At 37.7% G+C, this 17,497-nt stretch overlaps 1 protein-coding gene and 2 pseudogenes across 11 annotated transcripts; 1 reads left to right on the plus strand and 2 right to left on the minus strand.

Moving 5' to 3' along the window:
- Positions 1–1,048: 1,048 nt before the first annotated feature.
- LOC125209220 (mitochondrial uncoupling protein 5 pseudogene) lies at positions 1,049–2,478 on the plus strand (annotated as a pseudogene).
- A 5,357-nt stretch (positions 2,479–7,835) lies between these two features.
- LOC125209321 (heat shock cognate 70 kDa protein-like) lies at positions 7,836–9,978 on the minus strand (annotated as a pseudogene). The gene is made up of 2 exons (XR_016137408.1): positions 9,741–9,978; positions 7,836–9,536 (listed from the first exon to the last, which is right to left on the minus strand). The product of XR_016137408.1 is annotated as a heat shock cognate 70 kDa protein-like (transcript).
- Positions 9,979–10,346: 368 nt separating this feature from the next.
- LOC125217140 (uncharacterized) lies at positions 10,347–17,497 on the minus strand. 10 transcript variants are annotated; one of them, XM_089069129.1, is made up of 23 exons: positions 17,380–17,497; positions 16,495–16,579; positions 16,091–16,395; positions 15,783–15,928; positions 15,613–15,669; positions 15,339–15,473; positions 14,882–15,000; positions 14,456–14,773; positions 14,245–14,332; positions 14,051–14,156; positions 13,844–13,954; positions 13,585–13,748; positions 13,369–13,489; positions 13,019–13,243; positions 12,749–12,939; positions 12,413–12,580; positions 12,186–12,291; positions 11,970–12,107; positions 11,693–11,857; positions 11,400–11,600; positions 11,100–11,294; positions 10,954–11,025; positions 10,347–10,834 (listed from the first exon to the last, which is right to left on the minus strand). In XM_089069129.1, exons 2-23 carry the CDS (start codon positions 16,568–16,570, stop codon positions 10,685–10,687), a joined length of 3,357 nt encoding a protein of 1,118 aa, XP_088925255.1. In that variant the 5' UTR covers positions 16,571–16,579; positions 17,380–17,497; the 3' UTR covers positions 10,347–10,684. The 10 variants fall into 10 exon arrangements, with proteins under 10 accessions (XP_088925255.1, XP_088925249.1, XP_088925254.1 ...); XM_089069123.1 differs by adding an exon at positions 16,847–16,916 and having other exon boundaries at positions 16,091–16,579; positions 17,380–17,461; XM_089069128.1 differs by lacking the exon at positions 17,380–17,497 and adding an exon at positions 17,154–17,345.

Consider the following 17,497-nt stretch of genomic DNA (forward strand, 5'->3'; position numbering starts at 1 on the left):
TTTTTTAAAATCGTATCAGGGGAAATTATGAAATTATTTTAAAAATTCATCATTTTTTCTCTCTTGTGACTCGTCAAATCCAGAAAACGTAACTAATATTATTACTTCTACCGTGTACCCTACGTACCATCGAAATTAAGGATGAAATTATTGAATAGGAAATGGAATTAGTAAAAATTTAATGGTGTCGGTTTATGCTTGCAAATATATACAACCACTCATGAGCTCCATTTACACACACAATTATTAATTAATACTCCATCTAATAATATAATGGAGTATTTATTAGTTGTGTTAATTAATTTTATCAACTTATTAATTAATATTTTCTTGGACTTTTAGCAATTTTTTAATTGAAATTTCATTCAAACGACGGAATCTTATATGATCGTGTCGGAAAATTATAACTTTCTATATTCAAAAATAATAATATTTATACAATTTTCTGAATAAAATTTATTAAATTTAAAGAAAAAATGCTAGTTAAATCAAAATATCACGTTAAATCTCGTCAAATTTTAACTTTTCAAACTGAAATACAAAACCTTATAAGTTTTCAGTTTTTTAGAATTTTCCCACAATGATTAATTACAATCATTATAATAAAAAAGAATAATATAACAGTAGATCACAGTGTCATTAATTTTCAGTATTAACCGACTACAAAACAACACTTTAATTGTCATGCCATATTTACATCTGTTTCGACTTTTACCATCATAAAACAATTGTTATAAATTAAAAAAATTGTGGTCTATATATATGGAATAGATTGAATCGAAATCAAGGCAATTACGAAGCCAAAAATTACCTTCACATATTCATAAATTAAAAAAGGCTACAATATATAGTTGGCAAATTAGAATAATTAAAAAATGTGTGTTATATCGTAATAATTGATAAAAAGAGAAAATGTTTTGATTAAAAGGAAAATATTACAGCACAGCTCCAGCCGGGCCCCACTCCACCAAAGCCGCGTAAATATTGGGGGAAAACAATGGAGGCGAGAGAGCGTTGCGTGTGTAAACCTAGCATCCCTCCCCTCACTATATATAGCCTCTGCACTTCCCCCTCTCTCTTCATCCCTTCGATCGTCATATGTCGCAGCGTGCCACCATCCCCCACTTCTCCTCCATCGCTTTCGGCCACCATTCCCATCTCCTGGTTTCCAGTGAGATGAACTCCAATTCCAATTGGTCTTCCTCTTAATCAATTCAATTCAATCCAATCCAATCCCCACAATTCATTGCACAAACGAATCCAATCCCAAATCGTTTTTGCCATTTTAACCCCAATTCAATTTTTTTTCCTCTGAGTAATTTCATCGAACACCTCATGGGCGTCAAAGGCTTCGTCGAAGGCGGCATCGCCTCCATCATCGCCGGCTGCAGCACTCACCCCTTAGATCTCATCAAAGTCCGTATGCAGCTCCAGGGCGAATCCTCCGCCGCCGCTCCTCCTCCTCCCAATCTCCGCCCCGCCATGGCTTTCCCCAATTCCGCCGCCGCCGCCGCGGCGCAGAACCTCCACGTCCCCACCATTCCTCCCCCCCGGGCCGGTCCTCTCTCCGTCGGCCTCCGAATCATCCAGCAAGACGGCGCCGCCGCCCTATTCTCTGGCGTCTCCGCCACCGTCCTCCGCCAGACGTTATACTCCACCACCAGGATGGGACTCTACGACATCCTCAAAACCAAATGGACGGATCCAAACACCAACGTCTTCCCACTCACCCACAAAATCGTCGCCGGATTAATCGCCGGCGGCGTCGGGGCCGCCGTCGGCAACCCCGCCGACGTGGCGATGGTCCGGATGCAGGCGGACGGGCGCCTCCCGGCGCCCGACCGCCGCAACTACAAGAGCGTCGTCGATGCCATTTCCCAAATGACGAAAAACGAGGGCGTCACCAGTTTATGGCGCGGGTCCGCTCTCACCGTGAACCGCGCCATGCTGGTGACGGCCTCGCAATTGGCGTCGTATGACCAATTCAAAGAGATTATAATAAATAAAAAAATAATGGGGGACGGGCTTGGGACGCACGTGACGGCCAGCTTTGCGGCCGGGTTTGTGGCCGCGGTGGTATCGAATCCCGTGGACGTGATCAAGACGAGGGTGATGAACATGAAGGTGGAGCCCGGGGTGGCGGCGCCCTACAACGGTGCGATGGATTGCGCGATGAAGACGATTAAGGCCGAGGGGCCGTTCGCCCTTTACAAGGGCTTTATCCCAACGATTTCGAGGCAGGGGCCGTTCACGGTGGTGCTGTTTGTGACGCTGGAACAGGTGAGGAAGTTGCTCAAGGATTTCTGATGAAGATAGGCTGATGATGATGAAGAAGGCTAGTTTAGTCTTTTTTAGAATATTAATTAATATGGTATTTTGGTTTAATTTCGATTTTGTGTTTTTATTTTAATTGGAAGAAATGGTATACTTACGTGATCTGATTTAAGATGCTTGAAATACAAGTAATTTTCTTTTGAATTTTGTCTATTCTTGGATTCGATTTTACGTATTGTGTAACGTGATTATGTTTCTTCCTTTTATTCCATATAAAATAGATTGGCAACAAGAATTTTAATTAGATATAATATCACAATTATTAATTTTCCTTTTGTGAAATTGACAACTATTTTTACTCTTTTCCACGAAAGAGGGTGAAGATAGTTGTTTATTTACTCGTTCAAATGTTTTTTTCCTTCAGTGAAATTGACCATCTTATTTCCACAATAAAGGATGAATGTAGTTTTTTTACTCGTTTACTAATATTGTTCTGTTTAGGAAAATAATACACTAATGATATGTTCTGTCTCTCATTTAAAAAATTGCGCATTAAAAAACATTGGACTATTTTAATTGACAAAGAATTATTAATATTTTAAGGATTTCCATTTTTTTCTTGTTGTCAATTTGCAATTCCATTAATATTAAGTTGGATAAGCTGATTTCAATCTTTTTCTTTCATGTTATACCTTTATTATTTTGTATATAAACCCAACATATGTCAATATTTATTTTTAAAAGCAAATACTCCATTAAGAATGCTCGCACAATTTAATTCTCTCAAGCTACTCTTTAGTGTGGTCACCCAAAATACAAGACTTAGGCTCGTCACTACTTAGTGAATTGTTTTTTCGGTGCATTGAGCATGCTCAATTCAAATCCACCTCTCTTCAAATAAGTCAAGCAAAGATCTTTTTCATATTCGAGTTACATAATAGGAGATAAATGGAAACTATCGCTATTAACGTATTGTGGCCTTAACCTTAAAACAGTGGAAAATTGAAATCTAAAATCGAATAAACATGACTCTTTTGAGGTCTAGAGAAGGCCAAAAGGTATAATTCTTGATGCAAAAATATATGCCCATCTGCGCCACTTTGAGAGGACAATATACATTTATTACTCCAATGTATTATTTTTTATCTATATCAGCATATGATTTAATTCCACGTAATTGCATTCTAATTTGTAAGATTATACAAGGAGTGCTATTTTAATAAATTCTTGAATAATTGGGCTCAAAGTTTCCTTCTAGTAGAGTTAGGTCTTTGAACTAGTAACATATATTGGTTCAAATGTGTTTTTTTTAATTATTATTATTATTGTTGTTGTTGTTGTTACTACTACTATTATTATTATCCCAGCAAGTGATTACTTAGTACTACAAAATTTAGAGGTATTTAAAACTACAACCATTTTAAATAGGGAAAATTAATTATTGGCATTCAACCTTATAATCAAATTAACTAGTGTCCCCTTCAAAAATTGATTTAAATACTTTGATGAACGTGATTAAAAAAATTCACATTATGCACATTTTTAAGGTAGTACCCCATATTTCAGTAATGATATACGATTACCAATACAGTGAGTTGTTTTTTTGAGAGTAAAACTACCAAATCAAAAATGGAATTATTATAAATTTGAATATTGTATCGAGGTGCGGCATTTCAGTGGTCTGGTCACAGCTTTCAAGCTACTATATTAGTCCCAAATTAAATTAAAATTTTCCAAATCAATCATTACTAAAATAATGAGTGTCACAATGAATGAAAAAGAAAATAATGGACTGTCAAAAGTTAATGCGAACAAAACATGATTAGTGATATGCTATCACTATTTTTTCATGAGCAAGAAATTAAAGACATTTTAACTTTTAATAAACCTTCATTCATTCTTTATACTACAATAAATCGCAAAGGGTGAATTATCATTCAAATACTCCATATAAGTAAAATATCATTAGATTTACATCAGCTTTATTTTCAAAAAATTATAAATACCGGTACATTTAAAAACTTAAAACTTCGTATCTTAAATTCGTTTACACTCTCTTTTGTTATTATTCTAAAATTTTCATTTGAAATTTATGTCAAAAACGTTTCAAATCCCAGAAATAAATGTATTTAACGTTAATTAGAGAGTGTTTTGGGCACGGACATGATGAATTTAGAGCATCTCCAAGAGGAGAAGGTATATAGAAAAGGTATATCATGCATTTATCCTTCTAAAAGCATCTCAAGGGGAGAGGTAAATGGAGAGGTAAATTAATATAACTACCATATTTACCTTTTCTTCATGAAAAAATATTCTCCAGGGGGAGAGGTATTTGAGAAGGTATTATACATTTTCCCATTTTAAAGAAGTATCTTTACCTCTCCATTGATGGAGAGGTAAAGTCATATAACCACCATATTTACCTTCTTTTCATAAAAAATCATTCTCCAAGGGGGAAGGTATTTGAGAAGGTATTACACTATGTTTTGTTAATGCTTTTGTACTATTATTTTATTTTTTTTAAATGATATACCTTTCTATATACCTTTTGTCCTTGGAGTTGATTGATTTTTAGAAAGGTATGTTGCACTTTTTGAGAAGGTATAAACATGATATACCCTTTCCATTTACCTTCTCTCCTTGGAGTTGCTCTAAAAAGTAACACATTACAAAGGGAAAAGGTATAAGGAAAGGTAAATTATTTTTTAAAAATAAAATAATGGTATAAAATGCATTAAAAAATATAGGATACCTTCTCAAATACCTTTCCCCTTGGAGAAAGGTTTTTCATGAAAAGAAGGCAAATATGATAGTTATGAGATTTTACCTCTCCATAGATGGGGATAGGGATGTCAATTCAACCCGAAACTCGTGGACCGGCCCGAACAGCCCGGTAAAATGAGTGGGTTAGGGCTGTAATTTAATTACTCGAATACAAAACGGGCTAAACGGGTTGGCCCGAATGGGTTGGCGGGTTAAACGGGTTGGCCCGAACGGGTTGTGGGTCGACCCGATGGGTTGCGAGTTTTAATTATAAAATATTAAGTTTTAAGAGTTTTTTTATATTTTTGAATCCTCAATCTTCGTTCTACACAATTATTAGTCTTATTCAATTTTCATTCTACACCATCCCACAATATCAGCTTTCAAGTTCCACCTCAACTCATTATTGCACCGTCTCATCATCTGTCAATAGTGTCTTACCACCACCAAAGCCAATCAAGACAAATTAAGAACTAACCCATCAAAATCTCAATATATTTATCATTTTAATAATGATTCTTGTAAGATATGATTTTTTATTTTCATAAAGAATTAGTTACGAACAATATCATAATAATGACACGAACACAAGCTTTAATTTATGTTGTAGTTGATCGAGATGAAAGGCTTCTTTTCAAGTATTATTGAAGAAAACTATAAAAATTTGAAGATTTTATATGATTACAAACTAAAAAGAAAAAAAGTATCTAAAATTTAAAATCATTTTATAGAAGAAAATTTTGATACAAGAGATTATTTTTTAAAGCTTTTAGGCCCGAATAGTCCGGTGGGTTAGCCCAAAACCCGGCGGGTTAGGGTTAGGGTTGAAAATTTATGACCCGAAAAATCCATAACCCGAATGGCTTGCACCCAAATAGCCCAGCGACCCGAGTGGGCTGGCCCGAACCCGAACGGGTTGGCCCGATTGACATCCCTAGATGGGGAGGTAAAGATACTTCTTCAAAATGAGAAAATGTATAATACCTTATCAAATACCTCTTTTCATGGAGAATGATTTTTTATAAAAAAAAAGGTAAATATAATAGTTATATTAGTTTACCTCTTTTCTTGGAGATGCTCTTATACATTACATTTTGAAAAAGGAAATAGAGCATCAACATAAACTCAAATAACCTTCTAATTATAGTGACACCAAATTAGATTTGTAATCGAATCAAATTGAGTCGAAAATGCGTTTTTGTGATCGTACTTGACAATTAATCGAATGAAATCGAATTGTATATTTGTGAAACACGAATATCAAATTTATTTAAATACGAATTCTTTGATATGCAAACAATTCTAGTGGTGAGGTGAGGCTTGTGGTAGAAGAATGACTTCATATGAAATTTTTGGCTTTCAAATATAGTGAAAACGTCAGTTTTGAATAGTGAGAATTATCAGTTGTTACAAAACGTCAGTAGTTCTTAATTATATATAGAAACGGTGTTACCTGAAAATTATATCCTTGATGTATAAAATTTTAATTATACGTTTTTTTGTCTTTTCTTCTCAATAAATATGACTTTTGATTATAATTTCTTTTTTGAAATATAGTACAAAGATATAAGTTTATCAGTGTATTCATTACTAGACATCTCTAATGTTTACTTGAGTGAGTTACTCCTAATTACACCCAAGAACATAATTACAAAGACATCTAATTAAATAGGAGTATTAATATATTTAAATAAAAAAAACCCAATTGTAATGATCATTCTAATGGTAGCCGAAATTGCTATAGGACTAAAATTCCACAAAAAAAACGTGTGATATTTGCTATTTCCTCCAATTGTAAGGAAAATTATGTAATGCTCTCAAGACCCATAAAAATGAAGTTAAAGTGTTTGATTAACTAACTATGGTTTTGTTTGGGATAAATTAGCTAGATTTTACCCGAAAAACAGGTTGAAAAAACAAAAATTAAGTTTATGTGAATTGTGTCACAATCATAAATTCAATCTTATCTAATCCATGAAATCGAACATCACCGCTAATATTATTCTAATGGACTATTCAAAAACCCAATAAATGTAGAGTTTTATACTTTCACACAAGTCAAGTCTTGGAATCAACAGAACTTGTATTTGAACGACATCAATTTTATGATTTAAATTATTTTTAATTATTTTTAAAGACATGAAATCAAATTTAATTACAATAACTAAATTAGTGTTGATTCTAATACTTATGTTCATAGATTTATTTTAACATTTAACTTTTCTCTTAACTTCTAGGACTCCATCCGATGTCAAGACTTCTTTCATATGTCTTCTAAAATACTTCTACCCACTCCGTTCATTTCCGCAAAGTTCAAATCTAAAACATCACTTTTTCAACACCAAATCACACGTCTATCTCTGTTGATGTTTCAAAATGAATTACATTACCACCCGTTTCTTTACATCAACACGTTTTGTTCTAACTCAAGATTAATTTGCACAAAATTATCATGCAAAACAGAACCTCAAAAATAGTATTGTGGCCTAAAAACAATAGTATTAGTTTCACGAAACTATATGAAGCCATACAAATTGGCCTTTCCTACATTTACTCTTCCATTCAAATTATTAGCACATACTCCCTTCTTCCCCTAGATCGTGCTCCTCACATCCCACACCCCGCCCGACAAAACTAGGTGCACCTATGTTTTCTTAAATATTATGCCCAAAATAATGTCTCACTTGAGGCGGGACAGAGGAAGTATATTCAAGCAAGATGTATGAAAAAAGAGGAAAGGAAAAAAAAAGAAGAATCAAACAAAAGAGACCATATAATTAAAGCATAAAAGTGCCAAAAAACATAAGTACTATACTACTACTAAAACTAATATAAGTACTAACTTTCCACACTTAATTCATTTTGTGGATGATGGGATCGAAAACAGTCCGGAGCTCCTTCATCTTGCCTTTGAAGTCATCAACTTCCGCATGTTCGTTGAAGATCAACCACTGTACAAAAGACTTGAACGCATCCTCCATTGTCTCCTTTTCTTCTGCTGTTAGCTTTGCTGCACTTCTAATAGCGTTCCTCATGTTGTACGCGTAGTGCTCCACAGCATACCGCGCCTCAACCTTCTTCTTGTGTTTCTCATCCTCCAACCTATACTTCTCCGCCTCCCCAACCATCCTCTCGATTTCTTCACTGGACAGCCTGCCCTTGTGGTTGGTGATGGTGATGCTGTTCTTCACTCCACTCTCTGTGTGCTCCGCTGACACATTCATGATACCATTCTCATCGATGTCGAACCACACTTTGATTTTAGGAACACATCTGGGCGCCTCGGGAATGCCTTGCAGTATGAATTCCCCTAGCAGATTGTTGTCTGTTGCCTTGCTTCTTTCGCCCTCATACACAGCAAAACTCACAATCGTCTGATTGTCACGTGTCGTGGTAAAACCCTTTTCCCTCCTTATCGGGATACATGTATTTCTCGGAATAACTACACTCAACACATCTCCAATAACTTCAACACCAAGAGACAAAGGAGTAACATCCAAAAGAACCAAATTCTGCACTTTCTCATTGCCTTCATTACTCAGCTTGGCAGCTAGCAACAGCTGCTGCACCTTGGGAATCCTGCCTTCATTACTCAGCTTGCCTTCGTCTGGATTAATCGTTTTACGCACCTCCTTCCCACCTAACAACCCCTGCAACAGCTGCTGCACCTTGGGAATCCTGCTCGACCCACCCACAAGCACCACCTCATCCACGCTGCTCTTCTCCATCTTCGCATCACTCAGACATTTCTCAACCAGCTCCATGCACTTGTCAAATAAATCCATGTTAAGTTCTTCGAATTTAGCACGACTAGCAGTGAAAAACAGATCAATCCCCTCACACAACGACTCAATCTCGATTGGGGTTTCAAATGTGGAGGAAAGTACCCTCTTTGCCCTCTCACAAGCGGTCCTCAATCTCCAAACCGCTTTTGGATTCCCGCTATTATCCTTACCCTTCCTGATTTTGAACTCATTCATGAAATAATTCAACATCCTGTTGTCCATGTCTTGGCCTCCAAGATGAGTATCCCCGGTAATAGCCTTCACTTCAGTGACATTTGCCTCAATCGTAGCAACTGTAACATCAAACGTGCCACCACCAAGGTCGAAAAAGAGTACATTCTTTGCGGTAGTAGCTCCTATCCAGCCCGTAAGCAATGGCTGCAGCGGTAGGTTCATTGATGATCCTCATAACATTTAGACCAGCTATAGCTCCAGCAGCCTTGGTGGCCTGACGCTGAGAGTCGCTGAAATAAGCAGGAACGGTGACAACAGCATCCGTGACAGCTGATCCAAGATACGCCTCGGCAATATCCTTCATCTTGTTAAGCACCATTGAGGAGATCTCCTCAGCAGAAAACAGTTTCTCCTCCCCTCTGTAGGTTACCGCGATCATAGGCTTGTCATCAGCGCCAGGAACGACCTTAAACGGCCAATAATTCATGTCACTCTGAACCGTTGGATCATTGAATTTGCGACCGATCAACCTCTTTGCATCTATGTAACAAATAACTTCAATAAGTAGCCCTAAAGAAACTATACACAAAATCTACAAAATAAAATTATGCAGAATCAGTTTACTATGATAAACTTTGATAGTAAAAATTCTAACTGAGACAATTATTTATCTTTGTCGCACATAGAACAACAAATACAACATGGCAGGAAAACAGGAAAAATAAAAGAACAAAAACAAAGTACCATAAACAGTGTTGATGGGATTATTAGCAACTTGGTTCTTAGCAGCATCGCCGATGAGCCGATGGGAGTCAGTGAAAGCTACGTAAGACGGCGTGGTGCGGTTGCCCTGATCGTTGGGTATAATCTCAATGCGGTCGTGCTGCCATGCCGCCACACACGAATACGTCGTCCCTAAATCGATCCCAATTGCCCGTCCTTTCCCCTTTCCCTCCATTAATGATGCAAGCAACAAGCAGCTCTGCAACTATTAATTAAAAAACAAAAATATCAATTCTCAAAAACATGAACATTTTTCACCAACGAATTGACAATGCACTACACCTAAACAAGTGAGCAAAATCAAACACCAACGTTGAAACGAACACCTAGTCTGAAATATGCTTTATACAATTTCAGCTTTTTCTTACTTTGATACCATTATGTATACTGAAACTAGTTTTTATCCCCTTATTATTAATCCAATGTTGCCAATTCACTTTGATTTTAATTGGATTATTTATTCATATTTGTAATGTTACCACTAATATTATTCTAATGGACTATTCAGAAACCATTAAATGTTAAAGAGTTTCATACTATTTGTATTTGAATGATCTAAAACATAAATTTCAATAAGAAATCACACATCTATCTCTGTTGATATTTCAAAATTAATTTGAATATTACCCCACCCATTTCTTTACATCTAACTCAAAGATTAATTTGAACAAAAAAAAGCCTCGAAAACAGCAATGTGGCCTAAAACAATATTAGATACAAAAAACTATGAAGCCATACAAATTGGCCTTTACTATATTTACTCTTCCATTCAAAATTACCACGTACCCTCCTTCCCCGAGATCGTGCCCCTTACATCCCACATCCCGCCCCGACAAACTAGGTGAACCCGTGTTTTTTAATCGAGCACCATAGCTCCAACGAGCCGCACTTTGCAGCACCTTCCTCTAGAACAAGTAGTTGTCCTTGTGATTCTGGGCATCTTTACACAGCATGGATCGCACTTCCATGATCCGCTGTGGGGGCTCGAGGTCTTTCTCCTGCAGCGCGTTGCCAAGCAACTGCTGCATCTGGGAAGCAAACGTGTCGTCTAAAACCTGAAAACACAACCACCAAGCAACATTACAAACCAAAAAAAAGCATGGTTCTTGAAATGTATCAAATTGGGTGAAAAGATAACGATTCAATAGCATATATATCGATTGGTTTGGCTTACCGAAACAGCGACTCGTGAAGCTTTATACCAAGATTTGTTCTCTTTCCTGTCAGCCAACAGCTTCAGGATATCCTGTGCATACAAACAAGATTGAGATCAGTAACTAGTAAAAAGATGCCTGATGACTGCTTTGACGCGCTTCCAACCTGCCCGGTGTGATCCCAGAAACCTCGACAGATATTGATGAAGACCGGAGTGTCAAATACGGCGTGCAACTGATCTATGGTACCGGCAACCAATTCCTTCAAAGGTTGCATCCTCTGTCGTAAATCAGATACTATCACGTGATCTTTCGCTTCTTGGATTATCTTCTTGAGCTTTGTAGCATTATGTAGATTCATCTGCGTAAAAAGGAATTCAATCTCAGTAGGGCGTAAGCGAAACCTATTAATACGAGTGCAGTTATCGAAAGAAGCATATGTTCCGAAATGCATTGACATACTCACATTTTCAACGAGTTTATCGACGACGGCTTGCACATAAGCTCTAAATTTCGATCTAATCATCACCGTAACCTCGCTGAGACAATCTCCGGGTGCCATATTTCCGCTTTCAGGAATGCAAGAGCCCCAAGACTTCACCTGTGCTTCTATCTGGGGACGTAGCACATCGAGCAACCTTTTCATTGAATTCAGCACCACTCCTAACTGAAAACCAGAAAATCAGAAAATCAAAATTGGCTTCGATAACGACATGGGAAGATCAAAATACTACAAATTGAAGTGGAATCGCAGCATACATCACTGGTGACGTTGTAAGGACCGCCATGTCCCTTTGCGAATTTCTGGACATATTTGAGACCCAATTTAATCGGCAGCATTGAGTTCTCCTTCAGTGGAGATAAAACTTCGACATACTGCTTCTCCAAGCTCTCAACGACGGCCTTCTCAACCTCTGCTATGGCCTTTTCATAAACAAAGCATTGTGTAAGATGAAAGAACAAAGTCACTTGGAAGAACTAATCATCAGAATATAGGTAAGAGCGTGCTAATTCAGATTGTTAAACTCGAACGTACATTTTCCAGTGTAAAAGTGTATTCCGGCCATCGACTGATTATGACATCATACTCGGAAAGCGTCCCTTTTATCCTCTCATAGATGTCATCAACGAAAGAAGTTGTCGAGTGCTGTGTTGGTAGGCTGGAAAATTTTACCTGTCAAGCAATAAACGTTCAATGCCCATGTCCGGCTAATTGGAGCGCCAAATCAGTAAACTCGGAGGTTTCTAATACCTTGTCAAACTTGCAAAATTCAAGCAAAGCGAGACGCTTCTCTTGGATCCAACGGGTTATATGCATGTGAAACAACTCTTTAGCGTCAAACCCGCCTCTAACAGGACTGCAAGAAAGTGGATACACAATAAACGTAAATTGATAGCTCAAGGCATGTAAAGACTAGTGTTTACATGACGAGTTCAACAACGGGTGGTGTTTACATGACGAGTTCAACAACTGTGTACCTAATATTCCATAAGGCAAGATCCCTTTGAAAATCAGAAGTAGCCATGACGAGTTCAACAACAGGTGGTGTTGGTCCTGCAGGCGGGCATGCAACGAGGAATGCCTTTAACCTACTGAAGAGCTCCGTGCTGTATATGGACGACGAAAGGTTCGGAAGATCTACAAAACTGCATAAACCACAAGAAACTGATTGTGTAAGAATCGGTAGTCGCAGATATCTGTCAATGCTTGAACAAGATATGAGATGAATATCAAGAGAGAAATTTGAAACAGCGTCTTTTTATTAGAATAAAACCTTAAACGAACCCCTTCTACAAAACAAATGGATAATTTACCTGGGAAGAAGATCCTGCTTGTGGATTTGAATATCAGTCAGAATCTCGTTTCTGACATTCCAACAAAGTGATTTCATTTTCCTATAAGCAGTAGATAAAGCCAACGGATCCATCAATGTATTATCTGTGCTGCTCGAAACAAACTCATCTGTTTCTGACAAATGCCTTCTGGACCTCTTCTTTGCAGCATTCTGCATAATGAATTTGTCAACCAAATCAGGGGAAGTTGTTCGCTGAGAGAAAAATGTCTAGCTTGAAAAACGTTCCTACCTGAAAATATCGACAAAACTTCGCCTGTGCCTCAGGAGAAAGTATATCATGCAAAAGCTTGTAAAGTTTCAAAGCAGGTGTCAAAGCAGGTGCCGCAACTCCAGTAGCAGGTCCAAACACATCTGCTATGCCCGAGGGCGACGACTCATCAAGTGACTTATAACTCTCGAAAAGCAATGTAAGCATCTCCTCAACTTCCTCAGAGACTTCTCCCAAAATACGACCCTAGTAATTGAAGGGAATACATACAAGTACACAAAATTATAAGCTAGCTAGATGAATTTACACGATCAACCTTCTGATTTCAAAACGGAGAAAACCTTAAGGAAGCTCACGAACGATCAAACTACCTCTTGGTGACTCAGCGTATTCTTGTTTTTGCCTTTGATTACAACAGGTAGCAGCAACTCGTGCACCAAATTTAGACAGTCGGCAGTTGGTGTGGCGACATCCATAACGTATGAAAGATATCTGGTAGACCAAAATTAAGTGAATCACATAAATTAATGGAAGTGATGGCAACAAGTCATTCCTTTTGATACATCATAGAACTCAAATTGCGGTACCTAAGTTTTGTATATGCATCGGAAACTCCAAAATAAGCGGCAAACTCATTGACCAGCCACTTCCATGATCCATTCAGCAATAAGTTCCTTTGCTGAAACTGTTGGACTTTCATTGCAGTCTCCAACACACAGTCATACGCAATGGTCTCCGCAACAGATGTACACTTTAACATAAAAAATCAAACTTAATGAAGTTACAAAAAACAAAAATCTTTAGGTATGCTATTGACTATCATGTAAGATACAACAAGAGACGTACCTTGTGACTGTTTTCATCTAGTGTAGTTGAGTAATTAATGCTAAATTGTATTTTCCCTACTTGCTCGTGCTCTGGCTCACTATATATATAACATGACCGAAGCTTCTCCCCCTATTTTAAGTTCATTAAGAAAACTCAATTAGTTAAATCATTGCAACAATATCATGCCTTTATAACATTAAAAATCAAAGTGAAGATTCTCCATACCGATTCATCAACAATATCAGCCACCTGAAGTACAGCATTACCGCAATATTTTCCCTTTTTATCATGGACTTCGATTACCAGATCATCTCCAAGTCCATCTGGCAAGCTGTATGCAGTACCAGGATAATTCTCTTAACCGTGCATCGAATGTTAAAGAATAATAATATATAAAGTAAAAACAAAATTGCACGTACAATACACGAGTTTCACCAGATCCCGGCTGCATTCGCACTGTATCCTCTTCAGGAGAACTTTTCAATTTCAACAAACAGGTGTACGATTCTGTAATGAATAAATATGTGTATAAATAAACGTATAACGAATGCGAATCCAACTAAAACTACAAAAGTTAACTGTATAACATCTCGTCAAAAAGAAGAAACTCAGTAAGACGAAGAGTTCTACCAGGAGGAACATCTTCGTGAGATGTCGAACTGCTCCTCCACGCACCATATCCAACTTTGATTAGCACAGGCACTTCTTTTAGACACTGACGAGTTCCCACAACGACATACGTCATACTTTGCTGCAACTTAGAACCACTAATACGCATCACCGGGGTTACACGTTCTCTTTGTAATGCTTTTCTCTCAGCAGAGAGGACAGTCTTCATGTTCGACAGTCGAAGTTGGAGGGAATCCAACTTCACCATAGATGACGACTTCAGAGATGATGCAAACGCACAGCCAGTAGGTGCATCCAGCCCCATTCTCACTCTACGCACTGCAAAATTACCAGTTTTACAAAGATATTATGCACCTGCCACCTATACATATTCTAAAGCTCAATTGCTCAAATGAATTTTCCTATGAGAAACATGTAGATACGGACCTTGAATTTTAATCTTGCCAATGGTTTTTTTGGCCTTCACAGAAGCTCCTTCACTAACAAGCTCTGTGTTCTGCTTTTTCATAAGTTCGTCCTCTGACTGCAACAATATGTTTCTCAACCTATGAAAATTGGTTGAATTTTATGAGCTTAAGCTTTTTAAAAATAGGATTATACCAGTAGCTTCTGTCAGCCAAGATGTTCTTTCCTTCGCTATTCTTATAATACAAAATGACCAGATAGATGAGGTCAAAATACAAATGTGTAACTTGGGGCTCTCTTTGGTAATCTAAGTCCACATATAATTATACTCAGTACGAAGTTAATTACAAATACACAATATATCTGGAGGAGATAAAAAGCTACAGCATAGAAAAGATCATGGTGCTTAATGACATCTTCCAAACGTAAATTACAACCAACGACGAAAATAAAAGAGAAGGGCAATAACAGAAATTACCCGAATGCATCCCTCAACAATGCACATTCATTTTCCAAAAATGCAGGAGCTTCCATGCAGCCCTTGGCCCAGGAGTTAAGACAGAGCCTTACACATGCATCATAGGAGAGAACACCGTACCAGTAACCCAGCCCACTGCAGAAGGTCAACAGTATTTCATATAGGTGCTTTGTAACTCATAAGAAATTCAAACGAGGATCACAAGGCTAAGCTACACAACCGCAATTATATCAAGGAAACTTTGAATTAATAGCGAGAATAGTAGTTAGTTTACCTTGCATGAAATGTAGGATATTTAGAAGGTAAAGGATGAGAGGGAACTGCAGAAGCCCTGCGAAATACCAAAAATAAAATTGAGTAATCTACACAAGTATAATCTATAAGTCACTAAGTATGAGTTGAACCGGGACAGATGAATGGTCTATAAATTCCCAAACTTAATACCTCACTGATGCTTCAGCGGTACTAGCTTCAGTAGCACCTGATGTTCTTAAGGAAGGTTTAGCATCAGCTCGAGAATCCCGAACTTGATTGATATGCGAAGAGTCATTGAACGGAGGAGCACTGGGGATACCGCCATCAATCTTATTCTGCATTAAGGACATTGCAGAACCACTATTAATATGAGAAACTCGACAATAACAAGAGCCGATCAGCAGTAAAAATTGAAGACAATAAAATGAAATAGGCTATAGCAACTATAGACTGCAATTATACTTAAGCACACATGAATACAAGCTGAAAGTCCTAACCTCTCTCGATGTCTCCACATTCGACAACGAACTGATGCCAGAGAAATTGGTGGCCGCCTTGAATTTTTTCTCAAGCACAGTTCCCCTTTCGTGCCTAGGAGGTGGAATAGAACTTGCTTCCGAGTAAACTGATGACTCATCATCCTCACCAAAACCACGATGTGTAGTTGAATATCCACCACCCCGCCCTCCTTGTCGATCTAAAAAGTTCCCAATCCCACTAGCATAACCACCGCGTCCGCCATTGGGGAGTTTATCATCCTGCGGAGACGCTTCAGGGGAGTAACGAGTGCCATAGCACTCCCCTTCAGAATCAGACCAAGTATCCATATCAGACTCTGATACGTTAGAGGTCACCCCCGTAGGCATGTACCCACTTCGAAACCTAGAAACAGACGGCATACCAGAGCTGAGCCCGGCTCGGTACCTCAATCCCACAACTGGATCAGATTGTTTTCTCTGATTCGACATCATAGACATGCTTCCCCCCTAAATACAACATTAAATCAGTTCTTCACATCACAAAATTCACACAGAAAACACAGCTTTCAGAAGCATAGGCGCAAGAGAAACGATTCCTAAACGCATACAGCATTGCATCATAGTGAGAAAAGTGCAAGAAAAGAACAGAATTTGGGGGAAAAATTACTGATAAAGTAAACCTAACAAATATAAACACATAAGCAAACACACAGAAACCCACAAAAGAAAAACCTTAACTTTCCCAATCAAACACAATCATGAGCCTTAACATACCAAATTCTGAAGAAAACTCGGTCTTGCGGCAGAGTGTTTCAGCAGCTCTTTCACACTCTTGCTCTAAAAGCTAAACCATTTTTCCAAGAAAATCAGAAACAAAAATCCCCACAAAAAATTTAACTAAATTGGAGACAATGCAGCAGATATCACAGTAAATATAAAAGATTTCAAGATCCCTCTTTATTAAAAGTTGCCATAAGTAAACAAATATGGAGCAGCACGCATAAGCTCACTCACATTGTACAAATCTAGTAAAACTAGACAGATAATTAAAAAGAAATCTTCTGCTTATTTCCACAATTACCTATCAATTGACAAGGGAAGCTTACAAATCAATGAGAAACTAGCCCACTAGCCCACAATCATGTAGCAAAATATAAAAAATAAAAAAATTGCCTTTTGTTTAATTTTCAAGAATCCAGCCCTTTTTTAGCTGTTCCTGACTTATATAAACTTTAATTTTAATAAATTGAAAACTTTGTGTGAAGAAAAGGTAATTGAAATTAAGATTACAATAGTCAAGATTAAACCTTTTCCTTAGAAATCTGGCTAAATTGAAAAAAGGGTAAGTAATCGTGGGGAGTAACGTGAAAATGAGGTGGAGTTTGACTCTTTCGCCGACTACTGTAACGGCACCGACCTGCCAAG

This window comes from Salvia hispanica, chromosome 3, assembly GCF_029641045.1.
Source record: "Salvia hispanica isolate PSC_SH4W2 chromosome 3, Shi_PSC_v1, whole genome shotgun sequence".
NCBI classification, from domain to species: domain Eukaryota; kingdom Viridiplantae; phylum Streptophyta; class Magnoliopsida; order Lamiales; family Lamiaceae; genus Salvia; species Salvia hispanica.

What these genes read in the sequence shown, in the direction of transcription:
- LOC125217140 (XM_089069130.1), bottom strand. Translation starts at nt 16,570, where the DNA reads ATGTCTATGATGTCGAATCAGAGAAAACAATCTGATCCAGTTGTGGGA. An exon ending in TCGATAAACTCGTTGAAAAT is followed by an intron (nt 11,295 to 11,399) that starts GTGAGTATGTCA and finishes CTTTTTACGCAG; the next exon opens with ATGAATCTACATAATGCTAC. An exon ending in CTTCACGAGTCGCTGTTTCG is followed by an intron (nt 10,835 to 10,953) that starts GTAAGCCAAACC and finishes TTGTGTTTTCAG; the next exon opens with GTTTTAGACGACACGTTTGC.